Source organism: Myotis nattereri (assembly GCF_964212035.1).
Source record: "Myotis nattereri genome assembly, chromosome: 18".
Taxonomy (NCBI): domain Eukaryota; kingdom Metazoa; phylum Chordata; class Mammalia; order Chiroptera; family Vespertilionidae; genus Myotis; species Myotis nattereri.
The window spans coordinates 9173497-9192885 of NC_138093.1; the positions used below are offsets into that span (position 1 = coordinate 9173497).

Here is a 19389-nt window from a genome sequence, read left to right on the forward strand (position 1 = left end):
AATTTAGTTCTCTGTCTGCCCTTAGGCAGTGGCTTGGAGCTTGGACTATAATCTGGGGATCGTGTGCTGGGCGTGCCTTTCATTAGTTTAGGTTGAGTGGGGCACCATAGGTCAAAGACACCTCGCTGCCCTTGCTCTTAGTATGTCTTCAGGAAGCTGTTGTTGCCTGTAGACAGACACTGCCCCTGTCGTAAGGCGGGTGAAGCTGCGAATCTATGAGACACTCGGATTTCCATGGGGGTGGGGAGTGGGGAGTGGGGGTGGATGGAGGTACCGGAGGCCTCTGGAGGTTTAGGGAGCTCCCTTGAGCCTGGAGCATTTCAAGAACTGGATGTGTCTTGGAAAGCAACTCGCCCAACACCTCTACAGCACCTCTACAAGCATGTCAACCAGGGCCACCCACAGCTGCTTGACATGTGCCTGACAGAGAAAGTATTATCTCCCAAGACAGCCCCAGAAAGTCACTAAAAATACGACGACAGGAAGTGTGACTGTGGCAGAAGAAGCACGAGGCTCCAGCGCTGTGACAGTCGGCTGGCTGCAAGGTGGCCGAGTGAACTTCACAGACGACCCCTTGTCCTCACCGCGTCTTGGGAGTGGCTGGATCATAAAAGTTTAATTCATTTGTTTGCAAGTTCAAAATTTCTTAAAGGTGCGCAGTGCCCAGCAGTGGGCATTGTGTCAGTGTTGAGCTTGAGGTTTTCAGAATACCAGCTTGCTTCTTCACCACAGTTAGACGCTGCCTTCCAAGAAAGAGCCATCGATCAAAGACACACACAACTCAGGAATCTTCTCTCTGGCTTCCTTGACCCAACCCTCAAACAGAAGCTAACATCTGCATTCATGGGGACCATATGCTACTCAACAGATAGCGTAGACTATAGGAAAAAGGGAAAATATGGGGGGGGGAGCAAAAATTACCAGAACACTACCGCTGCAAACTAAAACATGCTTACCTTTTGATGTATGACCTGCCAGACATTTTTATTACACAAATGTGTACATTTATCTTTTTTTTTTTTTTGCAAAATGTATATTTTATCCTGATTTTGTTCATCTCAACAATATTGTGAATGCCTTGCTGAGCTCCTAAATGAGCAAATATGTCTTTTTAATGGCTGTAGCATAGTGTTCCAGTGTCTGGCTGTCCTGTCATTTGCTTATTCAGTCCTCTTATGTTGCAAATACAGGTTGGTGGTCGCCTCTTTTTCACACTTCTCAAACCCACACAGCCCATGCTTTGGGGTCATTCTTTGGCTCCGGCCTTCACTTCTCCCAGTTGAATGTTTACCACTCTTCTCAAGCCCAAATTTCTCCTCGCACCACTCCTCTTGTTCTCCCCAGATGTTCTTTTTCCAACTTTATGAGTGAAATAGAGGCTACTAGGTGTAAACTTCCTAAACATCCGTTTACTTCAAAATTCATTTTTTACCCTCCCCTGTCATTATATTTCTACACTGTTAAATAATGATACGAAATAATATTCCCCCAGGAAACAGTGCAGGCATTGCACGCGTGGGAATGAAGAAAGGAGACATCAGCGTAGTTTAGAGTGTTTCATTGACTCAGAGGACTGGCTGAGCTTGAGCTGAACTTTGAGGCTTGGATTTAGGGAGAAATGGGTAGGTCATTTCAGGTGGAAAAACATGCGGTTGGAAAAAGTGTGGAAGAGGGAATAACCTGTACTCTTGCTACACATGGTGTGGCCCAAACCTGCAGCTTGGACCCCGGGAGAGCTTGTTGGAAATGCAGACTCTCAGGTCCCTCCCCGGCCTCGGGGATCACACTGCACGTCAGCGTTTGGGAGACGCTGATACATGCCGTTTGTGTGGCGCTGCTCCGTGGACTGCTGGCTGAAGAAGCATCGCATCACGCTGACCCTCAGAATAGATTGGCTGGGTCTGAATGAGTTAGATAAAGGTGTGCTACTGTGTGTCCATTCTTTCTAGAAGAATCCATGAAGTTTACTGAGGTTTCGATTTGCTGAAAGTTTACTGGAGCCGAGCTCCAGACTCAGGTTTACAGATTCCACGTTCTTTGCCCACCCACCGCGCAGGGAGAATTGAATAGGCCGGCGGGAAGCCTGAGCGCGGGCGAGGCAGCAGCTGGGCCATGTGCTGGGTCTGGAATGCTGGGCCTTCTGTTACTCATCCATTAATACGTTTTGACCAGAGGAGTTTCATGGGTGTCTCAGGGAGACTGGTCTGGGGGAGGGATGAGAGTCAGGAGGACACAAGACTTAAGAGACACCAGTTATTCAGGACACAAGGATTAAAATATGTTTTTATTGATTTGAGAGAGAGAGAGGAAGGGAGAGGGAGAGTGAAACATCGATATGAGAAAGAAACATCAGTTGGTTGCCTCCCATACGCACCTCGAAAGGGACTGTACCTGCAACCTGGGGATATGCCCTGACCGGGAATCGATGACACTCTACCAGCTGGGCCACACCGGCCAGGGCTAAATTCTTTTAAATTCCAAAGCTACGTAGTATTAGTAAGTCACCCCAAAATATTTGTGGGATACTCACTTTGTTCTGGGTAAGGGGCATTTGGTCTTGCCTTTGTGATACGGTCTCGCCCATATAATGCTTTTGGTTGAGTCACTTAGATAACCGAGGACCGAGTGCCCGGAAGACTGACAATAATGTCAAGAATAAAATCGCCTTTGGTTTTTTCTGTTTCTTTTATTCTCGGAGAAAAGCTCTGGCCCCAACGTTTGGTTTTGCTATTAGTGTTGTCAATAACCTTGAATGAGTCACTAATCGCTGTGTCGCTCATCATTCCTGCCACAATGTAAACATCCTACTCACCATGACTTCATAGACGAGATATTGTAATGAGATCATTATGGGAGACAGTTTTGGTTTCCTGAGTATTAGGAAAGCTTGTAATGCTGTTAAGTATAAAGTTACTTTTAAAACCTCCACTTTTTGAAACTTTTAAAATTTCAGTCCCTAGTGCGTTTTAGTCACTCTTCTCGGTATAATTACACGGGGAGGGAAAGAGCCCCAGCCATCTGTGGCTCCTGCTCGCCTTCCCTGGAGGTAGCACTTGAGAAGATAATGATTTATTTGAGGTGTTGTTAGTCCCACTCCGAAGGAGAATGGATGGTGGTTTCTCATTGTGCCTCGAAGGCCCATCTGCTTATGGGTGCGATTCATTAGACAGGAATACGTGGGCACGCGTGTGCCTGGTCGTCATAGAGAAACAGCAGAGAAGAGTGAGGGAAGATTTGTACTGGGGGCTGGGGGTGGTGAGTTCTGCGACACCGTCACAGTGGAGGAACGGAAAGCCACCCCTGCATTCTGCGTGCAGGTGGAGCATCCCCGTGACTAGATGAGTGCTACACGTTTGACTTCCGATGACCACATGACACGTGTAGGTGGCTCTGGGGCAGAGGACCTAACGGTGATCTCTATGCAGTTTACGCATCACCTTTCACCTGTTCCTCACGGGGCCCCTTCCATGGCATTTATCGCATAATGTCAGAGCTGCCTGCCGCCTGACTCCCGGACCAGTAGCAAAACCAAGCATAGCCCCACGTGTCCGAGAAGACAGGCTGGTGCCGTTTTATGGAGGCTGCACGGCATAGAAGAGCTGCGCGTCACTGATCCTCCTGGTGGCATGAAGCCATGACCCTGTGTGCTCAGTTGGGGTGCGTGTGTGCGCACACGTGTGCATGGAATGGGCAGCGGAAACCTTGTGAAGGGTGGTGGAGGGTGGACAACTATGTGCAGATTAAACAGTGGTTAAGTCCAGTCAAAGGTTATAAAGGACTATCCCTGGAATTTTGAATTTCTTTAAATTGTATTGTAAGTTTTTATACTATATTTTAAAATATAACTTAGTCAAGTATATATTATGCTTACCTGCTTTAACAAAGCACTCTTGCTTGTGGGGGGTGTGTGTGTGTGTGTGTGTGTGTATACTGTTTTTGGAGACATTGAACTATGCCACAAAAAGTCCTCATGTTTAGATCGTGAATTCAAGGCCAGGAGACTCCTGGCCGCTGGTGACTCCTGTCTGAACTGAGTCTTTAGATCAGCAGGTGGTGTTTCCCTCCTCCCACGGTGTGAGCCAGCGATGTGCAGCGTCCTCAGCGTGCAGGCGGAAACCCGCGGAAACGTGGCGGGTGCCTGACAAGTGGGGCTGCTGATGGCTGGTCAGTAGCCCATCTCGAAGCTCCCTCTGAACGCCTTTCTCCTTCGTTGCCCCTGTGTCTCGTTTCTGTGCCTCGTAAACCCACAAAAGCCAGAAACAGACGTCTCCAGCTCTGTGAGCTTATGGCGGGCGTTCCCCCGCATCGATGGTTTTGTGTGTTTGCTCCCCCAGCTCTACGTGGCCACGGAGGCCATCCTCATCGCGCTCGTGGGGGCCACGCCCTCCTACCGCTGGGACCTGGCCGAGCTCCTGCCGAACCAGAGCCACGGCAGCCAGTGGGCTGGTGAGGACCTGGCGCTGGGGGACTGGCTCCTGAAGGCCAACGGCAGCGAGGTGCGCAAGCACCTGCACTTCAGCGGCAGTTTCACCTCCATCGCCTCCGAGGTGAGCCCGGGGCGGGGAGCAGCGGAGCAGAACCCGGCCATGGGGATCGCTAAGCCAAGGCGTCTCCTTGTCCAAACGGAACCGCTGTTTTGTCTTGTTGATTTAAATTTCAGCCACATCTGCAGGTAACTGTCTAGTGAATTTGAGAGTTAAAGGAGGCTGTTCTATGAAAGCATTTTCTTTTTCCTTCCGTCTACAAACGAGAGAAGCACGAGTCTTACCAAGTTAGTAAGCTATCAACTCCAAAAGAGCTGTACTTCAATGCTAGTGCCATTTGGAAAGGTGAAGAAAAACGTCCATGTTTCTTTATTACAGACACAGAGATTAACAAAGTAGCGAGAAATGGAATGACCCATCGCCAGTGTCCATGGTTCATGCTGAAGTCCAGTCCCGTGTGTAGGCCTTGCGGGGCACCTTGACTGTACAACCTCAAGGCCAAACGTGCCAGCTCGTGTGGGCAGGAAGCCTTACGTTCAAGTGGGGCTTTGCTGGTTAAGGTGGTTCTTACAAGGACAGTCTCTCCTGAGCCAGCCAGAGGGAAATATGCTGAGGCTGGGCAGCTTGGTGGAGAGAAACCCTGGGACGAGACGGGCCGGCTCCTGCTCAGCTGGAAAGCACCCGTACTGGTTGTTAAAATGCTAAAATATCGTGTCCTTTGCCTGCTTCCCACAGCTATCCGTTTGCTCACCGCCATCCTAGAAATCCCTCCCCCCATTCATTTTTTTTTTTTTTAGTTTTTATCATTGTGTATTGAATTCTGTCCTATACATCAATTCACCATTTTCTACATTAATTGTAATAATTGTGTGATTTTTCATCCTTAGCTTCTAGCATGGTGGATTATACTAATTAATTTTCAAATATAGAACCAGCCTTGAATCTCTGGATGGCATGTAATTATTTTCATATATTGCTGAATTCTATTTGTTAATATTTTGCTAAGGATTTTGGCTTCTATATTCATGATGGATATTGGCCTATAGTTTTCTTGTACTATCTTTGTCTGATTTTTGTATCAGGGTAATACTAGCTTCATAAAATGCATTAAGAAGGGTTTCTATTTTCTGGAAGAGACTGTATACAATTGGTGTCAGTTTTTTAAACATTTGGTAGAATTCTTCATTGAAATAATTTTGGCCTGTAGATTTCTTCTTGTGGAGTTTTAAAATTATCAATTCAATTTTCTTAATAACTATCGGGCTATTTAAATGCTCTGTTTTGTATTGTGAGTTATAGCATTGGGCTTGTCAAGGAATTGTCCATTTCATCTAAGTTGTCAAATTTATATGTGTAGAGTTGTTCATACACACACACATATACACGCAAAGGAATACTGCTTAGCCATAAAAATAATGAAATTTTACCATTTGTGGCAACATAGATGGACCTAAAGAGTATTATGCTAAGTGAAATAAGTCAGACAAAGACAGGTACCGTGTGATTTCACTTATACTTGGAATGCAAAGAACAAAACAAACAGATAAAGGAAACAGAAACAGACTCACAGATACAGAGAACAGACTGATGGTTACCAGATAGGCGGGGGCTGGGCGGATGGGTCAAGAGGGGAAGGGACTTAAGAGGCACCAGCTTCCCGTTATGAAGTAAAGAAGTCACGGGGATGCCATGTGCAGCACAGGGAATGCAGTCAGTAATTCCGCAGTAACCGTGCAGAGAGAGGCGCTCACTAGACTTACGGTGATGATCACATCGTGAGGCGTATAAACGTCGAATCACTGTGTTGTCCACCTGGACTAACATAATATTTGATGCCAGCTATCCTGTAATGAAAGAAAAAAACAGTAAAAGTACAACTTAGGAAAAAAATTTGTCAAGCCCAAATAAACATACAGGTTTCCTGAAATAGCAAAAAAATAACAAAGGAAAATGAAATAAAATGAATGCTGACTCTGTGCTGCTCAGGGGCCGCCTGGGTGTTCAGACCCCAGCAGCTGCCGCCCATGGGTTAACAGCATCGCCCCGTCTCCACTCGGAGTGTATTCAGGCAGATCCAAGGAGAGCTCGTCTGCTTTGCGTTTCAGTGCAGAATCTCATGTTCCCCCCAAGTCATTTATTTTATTTCCATGTACAGATGAGGTGCCGCCCTTTCCATGCGTCATCCCCACTCCCAGTGCGTGAGTGACACGTGTGTCCACACACTCTATCTCTGCCTTGGACGCCGGAGCCCTAATTGGGTGGCGTGGCAAGTCCCGGAGTGGTTCCAAGAGGTGGGATGGGTGGCTCCCGAGTTTCCTGCCGCCGCCACCAGAAATGCCGGAGCTGGCAGAGAAACGGTGGCAGAGGGAAGAGTAGCGAGAACGGTGATCCCTAGCAGCAGGGCCAGCAGGGCCGGGCCGTGGCCACAGAGCCGCTCCGTCCAGTTCACCTTTACTGCAGTGCAGTCCCAAACCCAGCCCCCGCCCGCTTTCTTAGCGCTCACTGCATTCTGATGGCCTCTCTGGTGCTGCAGTTGCTCCTCAAAATCCCCAGAGCGGCCGTATGGAAGCTGGTACCAAACTTGTCATTACGTTGGTAAATATCCTTAATGCACAGTCTGTGGCACATAGATAATCTATGCTGCTTCCTGAACTTATTTGCTATAAAATTAGATTTAAAAAAGCAAGTATAAAGTCTTGTAGGCACTTTTAAAAGTAATTATCCAGATAGAGCCTGCAGAACTCTATAGTTTGAGATGGCGTTAAGAGTACTCATTTTATATTTACTTGCTTATTATTTATTTATTTTATTTTTTATTGTTGACACTATTACGGATATTCTTCATCCCTCCCCTCCTTTGCCCACCTCTACCCAGCCCCCACCCTCCGCCCTCCCCTAGCCCTCAACACACTGTCGTCTGTGTCCGTGGGCTGGGCTGTGCATGTATGTTCTTTGGCTGCTCCCTTCACCTTCTTTCATCCAATCCCCCACCCCCTCCCCTCTGACATCTGTCAGTCTGTTCCATGGATCCCTGCCTCTGGTTCTATTTTGTTTGTCAGCTTATTTAAAACTCTCACCTGCCCCTTATTACATTCAGGTCAGGCCTTGCAGGAGTTATTCATGGAGGGTTTGGGGGAGGGTGAATAAAAGGTTATGTAGATACGATTAACTTGGTATTAATGCAAAAAAAACAAACAAACCCTCTAATTTAGGAGTCTTGACTATTTTAAAACGAGCTAATAGCCATTGGGGTGAATTGATGTAGCAAATTGCTGTCTGCCGTATTCACATAACTCCCCGAGCTCTGACTCATTGAGAAAGGACCAGATATCACGGAGACATGCAATTATCGTGCTTAATTAATGTTTGCAACCAAAAAGAGTCAGGCGGAGTCTTCAATATCATGGTAGATGTAACAACCGAAATTGACTGATTATTATCTTGAGATTAATGTATTTTTCCAAGTCATACCCTGGGGTCAAAAGACAGAATAGTAAAAGTATTGAAAAATTGGCCGCAATAATTGCTTGAGGGGCTAATTTTTTAAATGTCTTGCTTCCGTACGCCTGTGCTTCTGACCGTTCTAGACTGCACACTTCACCCAGAAAGTGGTAATTCCGAGTGACAACTGCACCGAGATGAAGCAAGTTCGTTAATCGCCATGAAATTGTTCCTGAAACACCCTGTCCGAGTTCTTCCTAATCACAGGAGGCCTCTGAGCCCCCGATTGTCTCCCGAAGTGAGATTTTTCCTGCCCCAACTGGGAATATTTTGGGGGGTAATTCAGGACAGTGGGGGAACGGAGTGGCGTTGGAATGGTTATCAGGATTCTTCCGAATATTTCCCAGAACAGCCCCCAGCTCCCCAGCGGTGCCGAGCGCCCGGGGTCCTGCAGCCGGGCGTGGGGAAGCCGCTGTGTGCCAGCCCCGCAGCCTCGCTATACTGACAAGCAGGCAGTGGCTGTGGCACTCACAAGGTGGCTCACTGTGGCTAAGGCAGTAGAGAAGTTCGGGTGTACAGGCTTCGTTGTACGTTTGTTTTTTTCGTAGCTGACTCAGTCCACCCATCTTTTCGGTGACCTAACTGTCTCTCTTGTTCTTCCTTCCTCCAGTGGTTTCTGATCGCCAACAGGTCGTACAAGGTCAGCGCGGCCAGCTCCTTCTTCTTCGGCGGCGTGTTTGTGGGCGTGATCTCTTTCGGGCAGCTTTCCGATCGCTTCGGGAGGAAGAACGTCTACCTCACAGGTAACCCACCCGAGTGTGCGCGAACCGAAGGAGGACACGTCTCCCCGAGGTTCCGGGGAGTGGCCATGTGGACGAGGAGCTGTTTTTCATTACACTGGCAAGAGGCCGAGCGGCAGCCAGCGTGGATTCCGGCCAGGGTTTTCAAGTGGCCAGCAGGGATGGCAAAGGCCAGATATTTGCGTTGGAAGCTTTTCAGAGATGATGGTGCTTTCTGTCATCCCCAAATTGTAATTTATGCCGTTCCTAAAGAGAGCAACGATTGAGACAGTCTTCTAGGCCCATTTCCTTCTATCTTGTGTTGTTGATTCATTTTGAATGGGCTCTACAGGACTCAGCATAGCTCTCTTGACAAGCTGAGTATGAGCTAGGGTTATCTTTATCTATCTATCTACCTATCTATCTATCTATATACACATACATATACATACATACATATATATATTTCAGAGAGGAAGAGAGAGAGGGAGAGAGAGATGGAAACATGAATGATGAGAGAGAATCATAGAGAATCACTGATTGGCTGCCTCCTGCACACCCGCTACTGGGGATCAAGCCTGTAACCTGGGCATATGCCCTTGACTGGAATTGAACCTGGGAACCTTCAGTCCACAGGCCAACGCTCTAGCCACTGAGCCAAACCAACTAGGGCTGAAACAGAATTTTAAAAAAAAATTACCAGCATTTTTGATCCACAGAAATCAACCTGTGACAGAGAAAGAAAAGCTCAGTTTTTGTTAAGAGAAACCTTTTTTAAAACAAACCGTCAGAAAATTTCAGCGTGCACAGGTTTACGTTTGCAAACTAATGAATAGGATTGTTTCCTCCCACCAGGTGCCGTTTCGTTTGTGGGTCACTGAATGCTGTTCCCCTCTTTCTAGGTCTTGCGCTTGACATCTTATTTGCTATTGCGAATGGGTTTTCGCCCTCATACGAGTTCTTCGTGATGACCCGCTTCCTGGTGGGCGTGATGAATGGAGGGATGTCCCTGGTGGCCTTTGTCCTGCTGAACGAATGTGTGGGCGCCGCCTACTGGGCACTCGCAGGTACTGCTGGGTCCACGTAGATGGGGAGGTGGTGAGCAGCTTCTGAAAACTGCAGGGAACCAGTTTAACCCTGGAGTCTAAGGATGCACTTGGACTGGAAGTGCTCTGTCCAACCGTTGGATTTGCAGTCCTGACCGTGAAGGAGTCACTTGAATTCCACTGTAGAAAGTCTGCCTCACAGACGGCGGGCGCGCTCGGCCCACCCTCACAGAGTGTCTCCAGATTGTTGGGAAAGGGTTGGTTTCCCTGAGGGGCATTCACTGCCCCCTCGCTGCCAGACCATTCCGATTATTCCTGTTCCGTTGCAACAGTGGAACCAGAGCGTTGCCAAACTCACGGTAGAATTAGAGCGAGTGTGAGAGAGTTCCCAGAAAGCCCGCCCACTGACCCGCACCCAGGACAGCAGGATTCTGACGGCACCTGGAGCTCTTTTGAGATCCGGGCCGTCCCCAGGGTTCTGTCCTTGGCCCTCAGGTCGCAGCTGGTTTCTCTCCAGCAGTCGTGCACGCCGCTGCGGCTGCAGATAGGCTGTTGACTGGCAAGAGGGTGGGGAAACCTGAGTGCTCAGCAGCAGGGGATGGATTGGAAATGGTCTCATTGTTCACAGTAAAAAAATTATTGGAAAATGACGCTTGATTACAAAATACTGTTTGCAGTACATCCAAAATGCTAAGTAAAGTAGTTACAAGAAAGTGTCTGTATAAACCTAAAACATCCTTTTTGTTGTTGTTAATCCTCCTCCAAGGGTATTTTTCCATTGATTTTAGAGAGAGTGGAAGGGAGGAGAGACAGAGAGAGAGAGAAACATCGATATGAGAGAGACACATTGATCGGTGCACCCTCATGCGCCCTGACCAGGGCCAGGGGTCAAGTCTGCAACCGAAGTACGTGCCCTTGGCCGGAATCGAACCTGGGACCCTTCAGTCCGCAGGCTGACGCTCTATCCACTAAGCTAAACCAGCTAGAGCTGGAGCTTATGTTTTCATCAGGAGGGACTGAATAGATTTGAGGTCATTTCAGAAATCATAAGTCCAGTGAAGAAAAGGTCTCTTCCTGTGGCCACCTCTGTCTGCCGACACTGTTGTCAGTGGATGTTGGCACTCGGAACCGATCCGAGTGACAGAGGCCTCATTCTTGGGAACCAGGTGCTCTCAGATGCGCCGTAATGAACCAGTAATAGCTATCAATTATCTTGCGTTTCCAGGGAAATCACACTCGCCCATTCCCCTGCTTATCGGGCCACATGTTCTGAACCCTGAGCATCGCTCTCCCTTTGGCTCCCCTTGGCCTCACAGGGCCCACAGTATACATGTCGTTATTTTTAGTTACCGCTTGATAATCTACGAACAGAATAAAACATTTGTTTTACAGGATTTTTGTAGAGATTTTTTGTAACAGGTTCAACAAAGCCCATTGCTTTGAGATGCCCACAGAAGCTCACCTTTCCCTCGAAGGGCGATAGGAGAGAGGGATGTAGGCAATGCAGTCTCACCAGTCAGACTGACCGGGTTCGGGTCCCGGCCCTGCCACCCGGCCCTGCCACCCACAGCACCTTACCGTCTGAGCTCTGTCCTCACTCATAGACGGCTAATGATGGTCCCTGCGGTCTAGGGCAGTATATGCAAAAGGCTGACTGCTCAATAAATCGTGGCTATTATATAAATAGTAGCTACTTCTGGTACTGTCAGCGATAGCAGGTATGGAAAGCGTGACAGAGGAATAGACTTTGCAAGTATATTGGACAAGCCGGTGGGTTTAATACCCACCCAGCATTTCTTTTAAAAAATACGAGTTTTTTAACAATCCCATGGTTGGTTTTTCCCCCTATTAGTGTGCTGACAATAATCCATGCTTCATGGCGCTTATATTCTACTTGGGAGAGATAGACAAGAAAATAAATATGAAGTGTCATATCTGATGGTGATAAATTAAGTTAGGGAGGGCAAAAGGGAGAATTGGGAGGTAGGTTGTGATTTAAGATAAGGATTCCAGGGGCAGCGTCTGTGACGAAATGAAGTCGCAGTATTGCACTAATCTCATGACCTAACCACCTCCCGGTCATATAGCAATGTTTCCAAGCCTCGGCCACGGATCAGGCGCGTGCCTCGGCCAGTCCGACAGGCACAGCCTTCAAATCCGCCTGGACCGCGTGGGGTGTGTATTTTTCATCTGTCCTTCCCCCCTTTTCACTCGGTTGCTGGCCTCCCTTCCAGTTTATCGTCTGAGGCTCGATATTTGTGTAGGTTTCTCTTTCCCGCTGACATCTCATGAGGAAGGAACTGGCTCTATGACTCGGGTTGGGAATGGTCTCCAGACGGGGCCTCCCCACTCACAGGCCTCTCTTCCCTGAACCAGGGTCGATCGGCGGCCTCTTCTTCGCAGTCGGCATCGCCCAGTGCGCCCTGCTGGGGTACTTCATCCGCTCCTGGAGGAGCCTGGCCGTGCTGGTGAACCTGCAGGGGACAGCGGTCTTTCTCTTATCTTTGTAAGTAGTTCCCTCTCGCGGAGTTTAGGCTCAGTAAGCAGAAGGAATGCCTTCAGAGGATGCGGGTCAGTGAGCGGCGTTATTCCCTTGCAGGAATTCGCCTACACTGACTCGGGTGAAGAACTAAATTCCGCGAGCGCTCCCATGCTTGGCAGCTTCTGGGAAGAGAGATGCTTAAATTAATTCAGAATGCAGGTATCCCTTGTTTAAAGTAACCTCTCCAAAAACTGCATTTTAGCCTTCACATGATGGCATCGGGGTCCAATTTCTTTTTAACCTGATGCCTCAAACTTAAAGGCCTTCCGGCTGGATCACAGTGTGGGCTGGGTGTGCGACAGAGTAGTATTTTTACAAAATCTATTTTTTATATAAAAGACCTATTCATAGTAATATATACTGTCAACTGTTCACCTTACAGATGAGTATCATTTCAGGGCCTTTGCGTGTGGATGCGGGAAAATTCTCAGCTACGGGAGGAATCCTTAGCTAAGGTGCATGGGCTCAGCAGGGTAAACGGACGAGCCCTGGTCAGGGCAGGGTTTACAGACGACTCACCCACAGTGTTACCTTGGTGCTCTCGCGCGTAAAGGCCAGCCGCCAGCCTCAGCTGCTTCCCCAGAAGTGTTCAGGAGCTTCTGAAAGGGTTTCTCTGGAGGAGCCAGACTCTCAATTTAATCATCAAAACCTTTGGGCTAAATGCGATGTTCAGGCCATGGTCCCAGCTCTCTTCCGTGGCAGACAGTGAGGGATAGCTGTGGTAGAATTTTCACTCACCTAGATCTTTAACCTAGCAGCTCTTTATTCAGGTTCAAAAGCAAGTACGGAAATGAATAGAGTAGAAATAGTTGACCTCTATTTAAAGTGGCCCATTTACTAAAGACTTAATCAGCTAGTGTACATAGCACTTCACCTGTGCCCAGGGCAGCTGATTCGACGGATGATCGGCACACGTAACGCCCAACAGAACAATATTTTACTTGATCATTTACTTGTGTTAAGTAATAATAACCACGTGGTAATGCGGACGGAGGTAGAGGGATTTTTCAGGATCTTGTGGAAGGCCCCAGGTCCCGCTTTTGTTGACAATTTAACGTTGTACATGAATATTCCCTCCCCAGTAGCAGAGCTCCTGGGAAAGACCCTGCCTTCTGTTTCCATAGTCTTTCCTCTCTGCACCTGCCACCCTGGGGGTCAGAATGAGACGGCTCCATAGATGGCCATTGATAGACTGGCTGTCCAGGAAGCTCCGAATTCTGTGGTGTTTGTTGCCAATTCACTCCCCTTACTGACAGGCACCCTCAGTAGCCAATGTGATTTACACACGTTTCATTTTAGGCCAATCAGGCCACATTAGATCCAGAGGTACTTGATGTTGTGTTTAGTAAACAAGGCTTTGTGCTCCTGCCACCGTTTTGTCTTTGAAAAGTCCTCTAGGGGTGCGTGCAGAACTGGGAGGAGAAGACATATGTGCCCGGCCGGCGTGGCTCGGTGGTTGAGGGTTGACCTATGAACCGGGAGGTCATGGTTCGATTCCCCGTCAGGGCACATGTTGAGGTTGCGGGTCCCAGTGTGGGGCGTGCCAGAGGCAGCCAGTCAATGATTCTCTCTCATCACTGATGTATCTCTCTCTCCCTTCCTCTCTGAAATTGCATATATATATATACGGGTCTTAAAACTGTTGGAAGATGTCAGTGGCGATATCAATGTCCAGTACGTTGTGCTGTAGTAGAAAGGAACTGCTGTTTTGTAACTGGAAGTTAATAAAGAAGTCACTTTTGTTTCATAAGATCTTGGGGGGGATTCAGGAAATGTCCTCAGATGCTTTGAATATTTTGAAGCAGTAAATGCTCAAAAGTAACTGAATAGTGATAAACCCTGTTTAACTTTTATGTGTGGCCTTCAAATAATCTCTGCCCTTATGGTCACATATCACTACCTTTAAAACACTTTGTACGAATTTATTTTCTCTGATGAGATAATAAAGATTTTTATCTTCTTTATGGGGCTTTTCGAGAACTGAAAACGCCTGCTACCTCCACAGTGTTATTCCAGCAACACCTGGCTGTGATTTAGGGCCGTAACTCTGACCCCTGCTTCAGGAGGCATTGGTAGTATTTAGTGCTATAGTCTGACCTTGCCATTCGTATTAAATGGTCTTAAACAAGACCGCCCACCGTTTACCAGTGTCACTGCTATTTGGGAAGCGGGGTCTAAGTTCCCATTCATAGAGTAGATCACCGCTTAGCCCAGGCAGCTGTTGAGTCGCCCGCCCTGTCTTCCCTGTGTCTTTGGGAGCGTCGGCTTTAGGCCTGCGGTGGAGTCAGCGGTGGTGAGGGAATCGAGCGTGGCCTGGGTGAGCTGCCCCCGCCTGGTCACGTGTGCCTGTGTGAATATACAGCCTTTCATGACGTCTCTTTCAGATTCATTCCTGAATCACCTCGTTGGTTATACTCCCAGGGTCGACTGAGCGAGGCGGAGGGGGCTCTGTACCTCATCGCCAGGAGGAACCACAAGCTCAAGTGCACGTTCTCACTCACTCACCCGGCCAACAGGAGCTGCCAGGCGTCGGGGAGTTTCCTGGACCTGTTCCGGCACCGGGTCCTCCTGGGGCACACGCTGACTCTGATGTTCATCTGGTAACTATAGCCGTGGGGGGGGGGGGGGGGGGCGGGCGGGGGGGAGGTTTGATCTCCAGCTCCCGCTGCGAAGGGTCTGTTGGGAATCCGGTCCTTCAGGGTGACATACGTTTTACCTCTTTTGCCAGCACAGAGTTACTTTCACAGACACAAGGCCCCCTCCCCAAATGCCTGGCCTTGGCTCTATTTCACACCCTCCCCCTCAAGGAGGAAAGGATGGTAAAGGCAGGTTTACCGACTTTGATGGCAGAAGCACGTCTCTGCTCCTGAGACATTTGACGCCAATATTGGTCGCCTGCCAAAAAGCGAACAAAACAAAACACCGAGCCCGCTCAGTGTGGCTCCGTTGGTTGGAGCACCATCCCATACACCAAAAGGTGGCGGTTTGACCCCCAGTCAGGGCACATAGCTTGGCTGCAGGTCCGATCCCCAGTCAGGGCCCGTGAGGGAGGCAGCCAGCCAATGTTTCTCTCTCTTCTCTCCCTTCCTCTCTCTGAAATCAATTTTTTAAAGAAGGAAAGCAAGCAAGCATAGCAGAAACGGAAGTGTTTCTAAATAGGCTTTGGTTTTGGCATCGAGCGGTGGGAGGGCACATTGTGGTTGGGCTGCACCCCGTGTGGCATCGCCACTTGCTCACGGGTGGCCTGTCACTGTCCACTGGACAAGTGGGGCCCTGGGAGTGTGGAGTGCGGGACTCAGCACCCCCCGTGCAGATCAGGGATGAAGGGGTCGGCCTCTCTGAAGCTCATCTTCAAGTTTGGTTTATTCCAGCCCACCTCTCAGCGTGCTCTCGGCATCAGTGTACATGGCAGTGAAGGTTCAGGGCGAGGGGAGGAGCGGATGGGCAGTGCGTGCGGTGTGTGGTGTGTGTGATGGTGTGCATTCTGCTGGTGCCATGGATGTTACCTGGTCCAGTGCTGGGTGTCAGCATCAGGTTTACAGGCCCGGAGGACTGTGTGCTGTGGTCTGTGTGTGTTGACCATGAAGGCTGCAATCATGGGGATAAAGAAGAATAATTTTATAGGAACGTGATCGTGGGTCCAAAGCTAAAGGGAACGGGAGGATCGGGAATAAGAAGCCGTGGCGATGTTTTTCTACGTCAGTATTCTCTTTACTGGCTCACCTAGCACTGGCCGCCACCTGTGTGGTCAGGGCTGGTCACACCGACCGCCCCTCCCTCCCGGTGCCAGTGGCGTGGCACAGATGCTTGGCACGTTGCACGAAGGACACGGGCGCGGAGGCGTGGAGATGAAGGGAACCGTCAACAGTGCAGCCTGACATCACAGCTGCTAGTCTGAGATGCTCCCTGTTGTAGATACTCACAAAGCACGGGCAGGTGCCTTGGGCTTCACACACTCTCCCTGTGTGTGTCCCATGGACAGGCCAGCCCTCCGCCTCGAAGGAGCTCCTACTTCTTGGGGAGTACTTATATCTTGTTTTTAATGTGTGTTTTTTTTCGAGGCATATTAACTTTGGGGTTCTGGCCTTCAGGGGATAAAGCATAAACAGGTGAAAAAACAAACAGACTGGACTTAGAGCCCGGGGAGCACGTCCCTGCTTATATCATGTCTCACACAATTAAGGGACTGTTCGCAAATGAAATTCTCTCCCCCGGGCTCAGAATTGTAAAATCCACGATAACAGAGACGTGTCCTGGCACACACTGGTTCTCCCGGAAGGAGCTAGAAAGCTCTGGATCCTTCCTCTGGTCCCCGCCATTAAAGACTGCCACCTGTGATTACTCCTGTGTTAGCATCTGTTTCTGGGCTTACCTCCCTCAGTGGTGCCTTTTTGAGTGGTTGCTTGGCGCCCTGAATATACTGCTGAAGGTTGTGCAAGCATTCTAAATTTTGTTCGGGGCCCATAACGAGGATTGCAATGATTTTAAACACTGTCGTCACTCATCTCAGCGACCGGCTCTGCCATCAAGGAAACAAGCGAGCGAGTCCGCCTTGGGGCCAGAGCCTTCCTTGCCCACGTCCTCCCCTCTGTCACCCCCAGCTGGTGACTAAATTCCCCCGGTGTCCTGAGCCGGCTCTGCTCACTCGCGCCCTGGTTGCTACCATCGCAGCTTGGCTTAGATGGGCGTGTGCTTCCCTGGCTGGGAGTCCTTCCCGGGATTTCTGTTTTCCATGCAGAGCAGACACGCAGGAGCACCCACAGCACGTTAGGAGCAGCATCATGGAAGGGCAGGGTCTCTTCGGCAGGTAGAAAGGATTTTAAAATATTTCAGAAAACTGCATGGGTCCAAATTGACTTGAGAGCAGGTAGGACTTCGAATTAGTAGCTCCTGTGCTGTGCGGTCAGGTTTGGCTTTGAAAGCTTCCCTTCATGTCCACATCTCCCAGCTCGTGTCCTCTGTTCGGGCAAAGTGCGAGGGGACAAGGGAAACAGACAACTCGGTGGCACCTTGCGTCCTTACCTGTGATGTCCTGGCTACCACACTGCTCGTGGCCCTTAGTACACACATGACAGCTCTGCCCAGTAAGAAGTCACGGAAGTAGCTGCTGCCCGGCTCACTGGCCAGAGAGGCATGAGCACCAGGCAGTCCAGCTGCAGGCCCTCCCTCCTCCTCCCTCCCTCCCCCCCCTCCCGCCTTCTCCTTGTTACTCTTGCCCAGTCTTCCTCGCCCTGGGCCTTGGGCCGCTCCGCGTGTTGGCAGGGATGGGAAGAAAGCTTTCCCTTTCTCTTTGATCTCATCAGAGCCGCAGCTCATTAGATTTGTCTGAGGGAAACCCGAGGAAGCCCGTGAGAACTTCGCCGTCATAAACACTTGTCAGAGCGAATGGCGACGTCCTGACACCTGGCGACCCTCCACAGCCCCGTGTGTCACTGCGTGCGGAGGATGCACGGTTTACAGAACGTGTGCACGTGCCCTGCAGCCTCGTTTCAGGGGGTGTTCTGCGTGTTCTGCTCTGTTTGGCTTTAAGAATGCAGTTTCCTAGACACAAACGTTGCCGTGATTCCCTTCCCTGTGGTTGAGGAAGGCCCGACCTGCAGCTTCAGGGTGGGGCCTTGGCGTAGCGCCTGGCTCCGTGGTTCCTGGGAAGGGGAGGTGGGCTCAGGGCCGGGGACAGCGCCTGCCACCTCAGAGGTGTTTCAGCAAAACAACTTTAAAATATATACATATTTCAGAGGAAGGGAGAGGGAGAGAGAGATAGAAATATCAGTGATAATTGAGAGAATCATTGATCGGCTGCCTCCTGCACGCCCCACACTGGGGATCGAGCCTGCCACCCGGGCATGTGCCCTTGACTGGAATCAAACCTGGGACCCTTCAGTCCACAGGCTGACGCTCTATCCACTGAGCCAAACCGGCCAGGGCAGCCAGACACCTTTTCAAAGGGCTGTTCCCGAGGGGGTCATCTGCCCTCACCATCCCCTGGCCGTTTCTCTCCTGTTCTGTATCTGCAGCACGTGCACCTGCTGAGTGCTGGGTGGGGCTAAGGGCCTGGCGGGGGCTGCAGTGCAATCATTTCTGGCCCCCAGGTGACACTGGCGACCCAGTCACTTCTCAGCCCACATCCTCAACGCCACTCTCTGTCGGCTTTCCCATGGGACTTCTTTTCTAGAGTCATTTTGATAATCTCACAGCAATTGCCTAAGGCCAGTGTTCTATAACTTGTGTTAAATAAAGTAAGACTGGAGTCCCTGTCTGCTATTCGGTGCAGAAATGCTGGTGACGGCACAAACCAGGTCTTTTCTCTCTCAGCAGACTGCGCCTTTGCTTCGACCAGCATCTAGACAAGTGGTTTCCAGGGCCCTTTATTCTTCGTCTTCTGCTCGTTCAGAAATTTAGATCAGGATGGCAATGTTAGCGGGGGAGTCGGACCCATTGCTTGAGGCAGATCGCAGTCTACCGAACCGGCACTGGGATCCCCGGCAGATTGTCATGAGCGTTCCCTCTGTCCCTTCTCTCCTCCTGCAGGTTCGTGTGCAGCCTGGTGTACTACGGCCTGACTCTGAGTGCCGGGGACCTGGGCGGGAACCTCTACGCCAACCTGGCCCTGTCTGGCCTCATAGAGATCCCCTCCTACCCTCTCTGCATCTACTTGATTAACCACAAGTGGTGAGTATGGATGAAGATTGAAGTGTACCCCCCACACACACACACACACAAACACACACTCACACTCACATGTGTAAGTCCCTAAATATGACTGTCTTTGCCAACATACAGTATCTGTTAATTATACCACAGTGATTAGAATTCTTTTCTTTTCATGTTTTGTACAGTATCTCTAGGCTTTCGTGTTTCCGAGTATTTATGTGGGCGTGCAATCCAGGGTTGAAAGGCATCATATCCTGACGGCTTTGGACTCACCTCTGCGTGACTTGGTCGTTCCAGCAGTGGGACTGGTGGCTCCGTGCAGATGGAACTAGGACCCCACCAGCCCCATCGCTGTTTAGTTCAGGACAAAGAGCTGGAGGGACTGAAAGGTGTTTGCTACATCTAAGACCCGCGTGACTTGGTCGAGGGGAAGAATTTAGCCTGTT

General features: G+C 49.7%; 1 protein-coding gene across 1 annotated transcript in view; it reads left to right on the forward strand.

The window, feature by feature from the left end:
- SLC22A15 (solute carrier family 22 member 15) overlaps positions 1-19389 on the forward strand; it is a gene marked incomplete at its 5' end in the record, with an annotated part of 38004 nt that overhangs the window by 5407 nt on the left and 13208 nt on the right. The window contains 6 exons of the mRNA XM_081112555.1: positions 4335-4547; positions 8596-8728; positions 9607-9771; positions 12127-12256; positions 14677-14892; positions 18821-18961. Of these exons, the coding sequence (XP_080968681.1) occupies positions 4335-4547; positions 8596-8728; positions 9607-9771; positions 12127-12256; positions 14677-14892; positions 18821-18961 (998 nt within the window). The remainder of the gene's footprint in view (positions 1-4334; positions 4548-8595; positions 8729-9606; positions 9772-12126; positions 12257-14676; positions 14893-18820; positions 18962-19389) is intronic.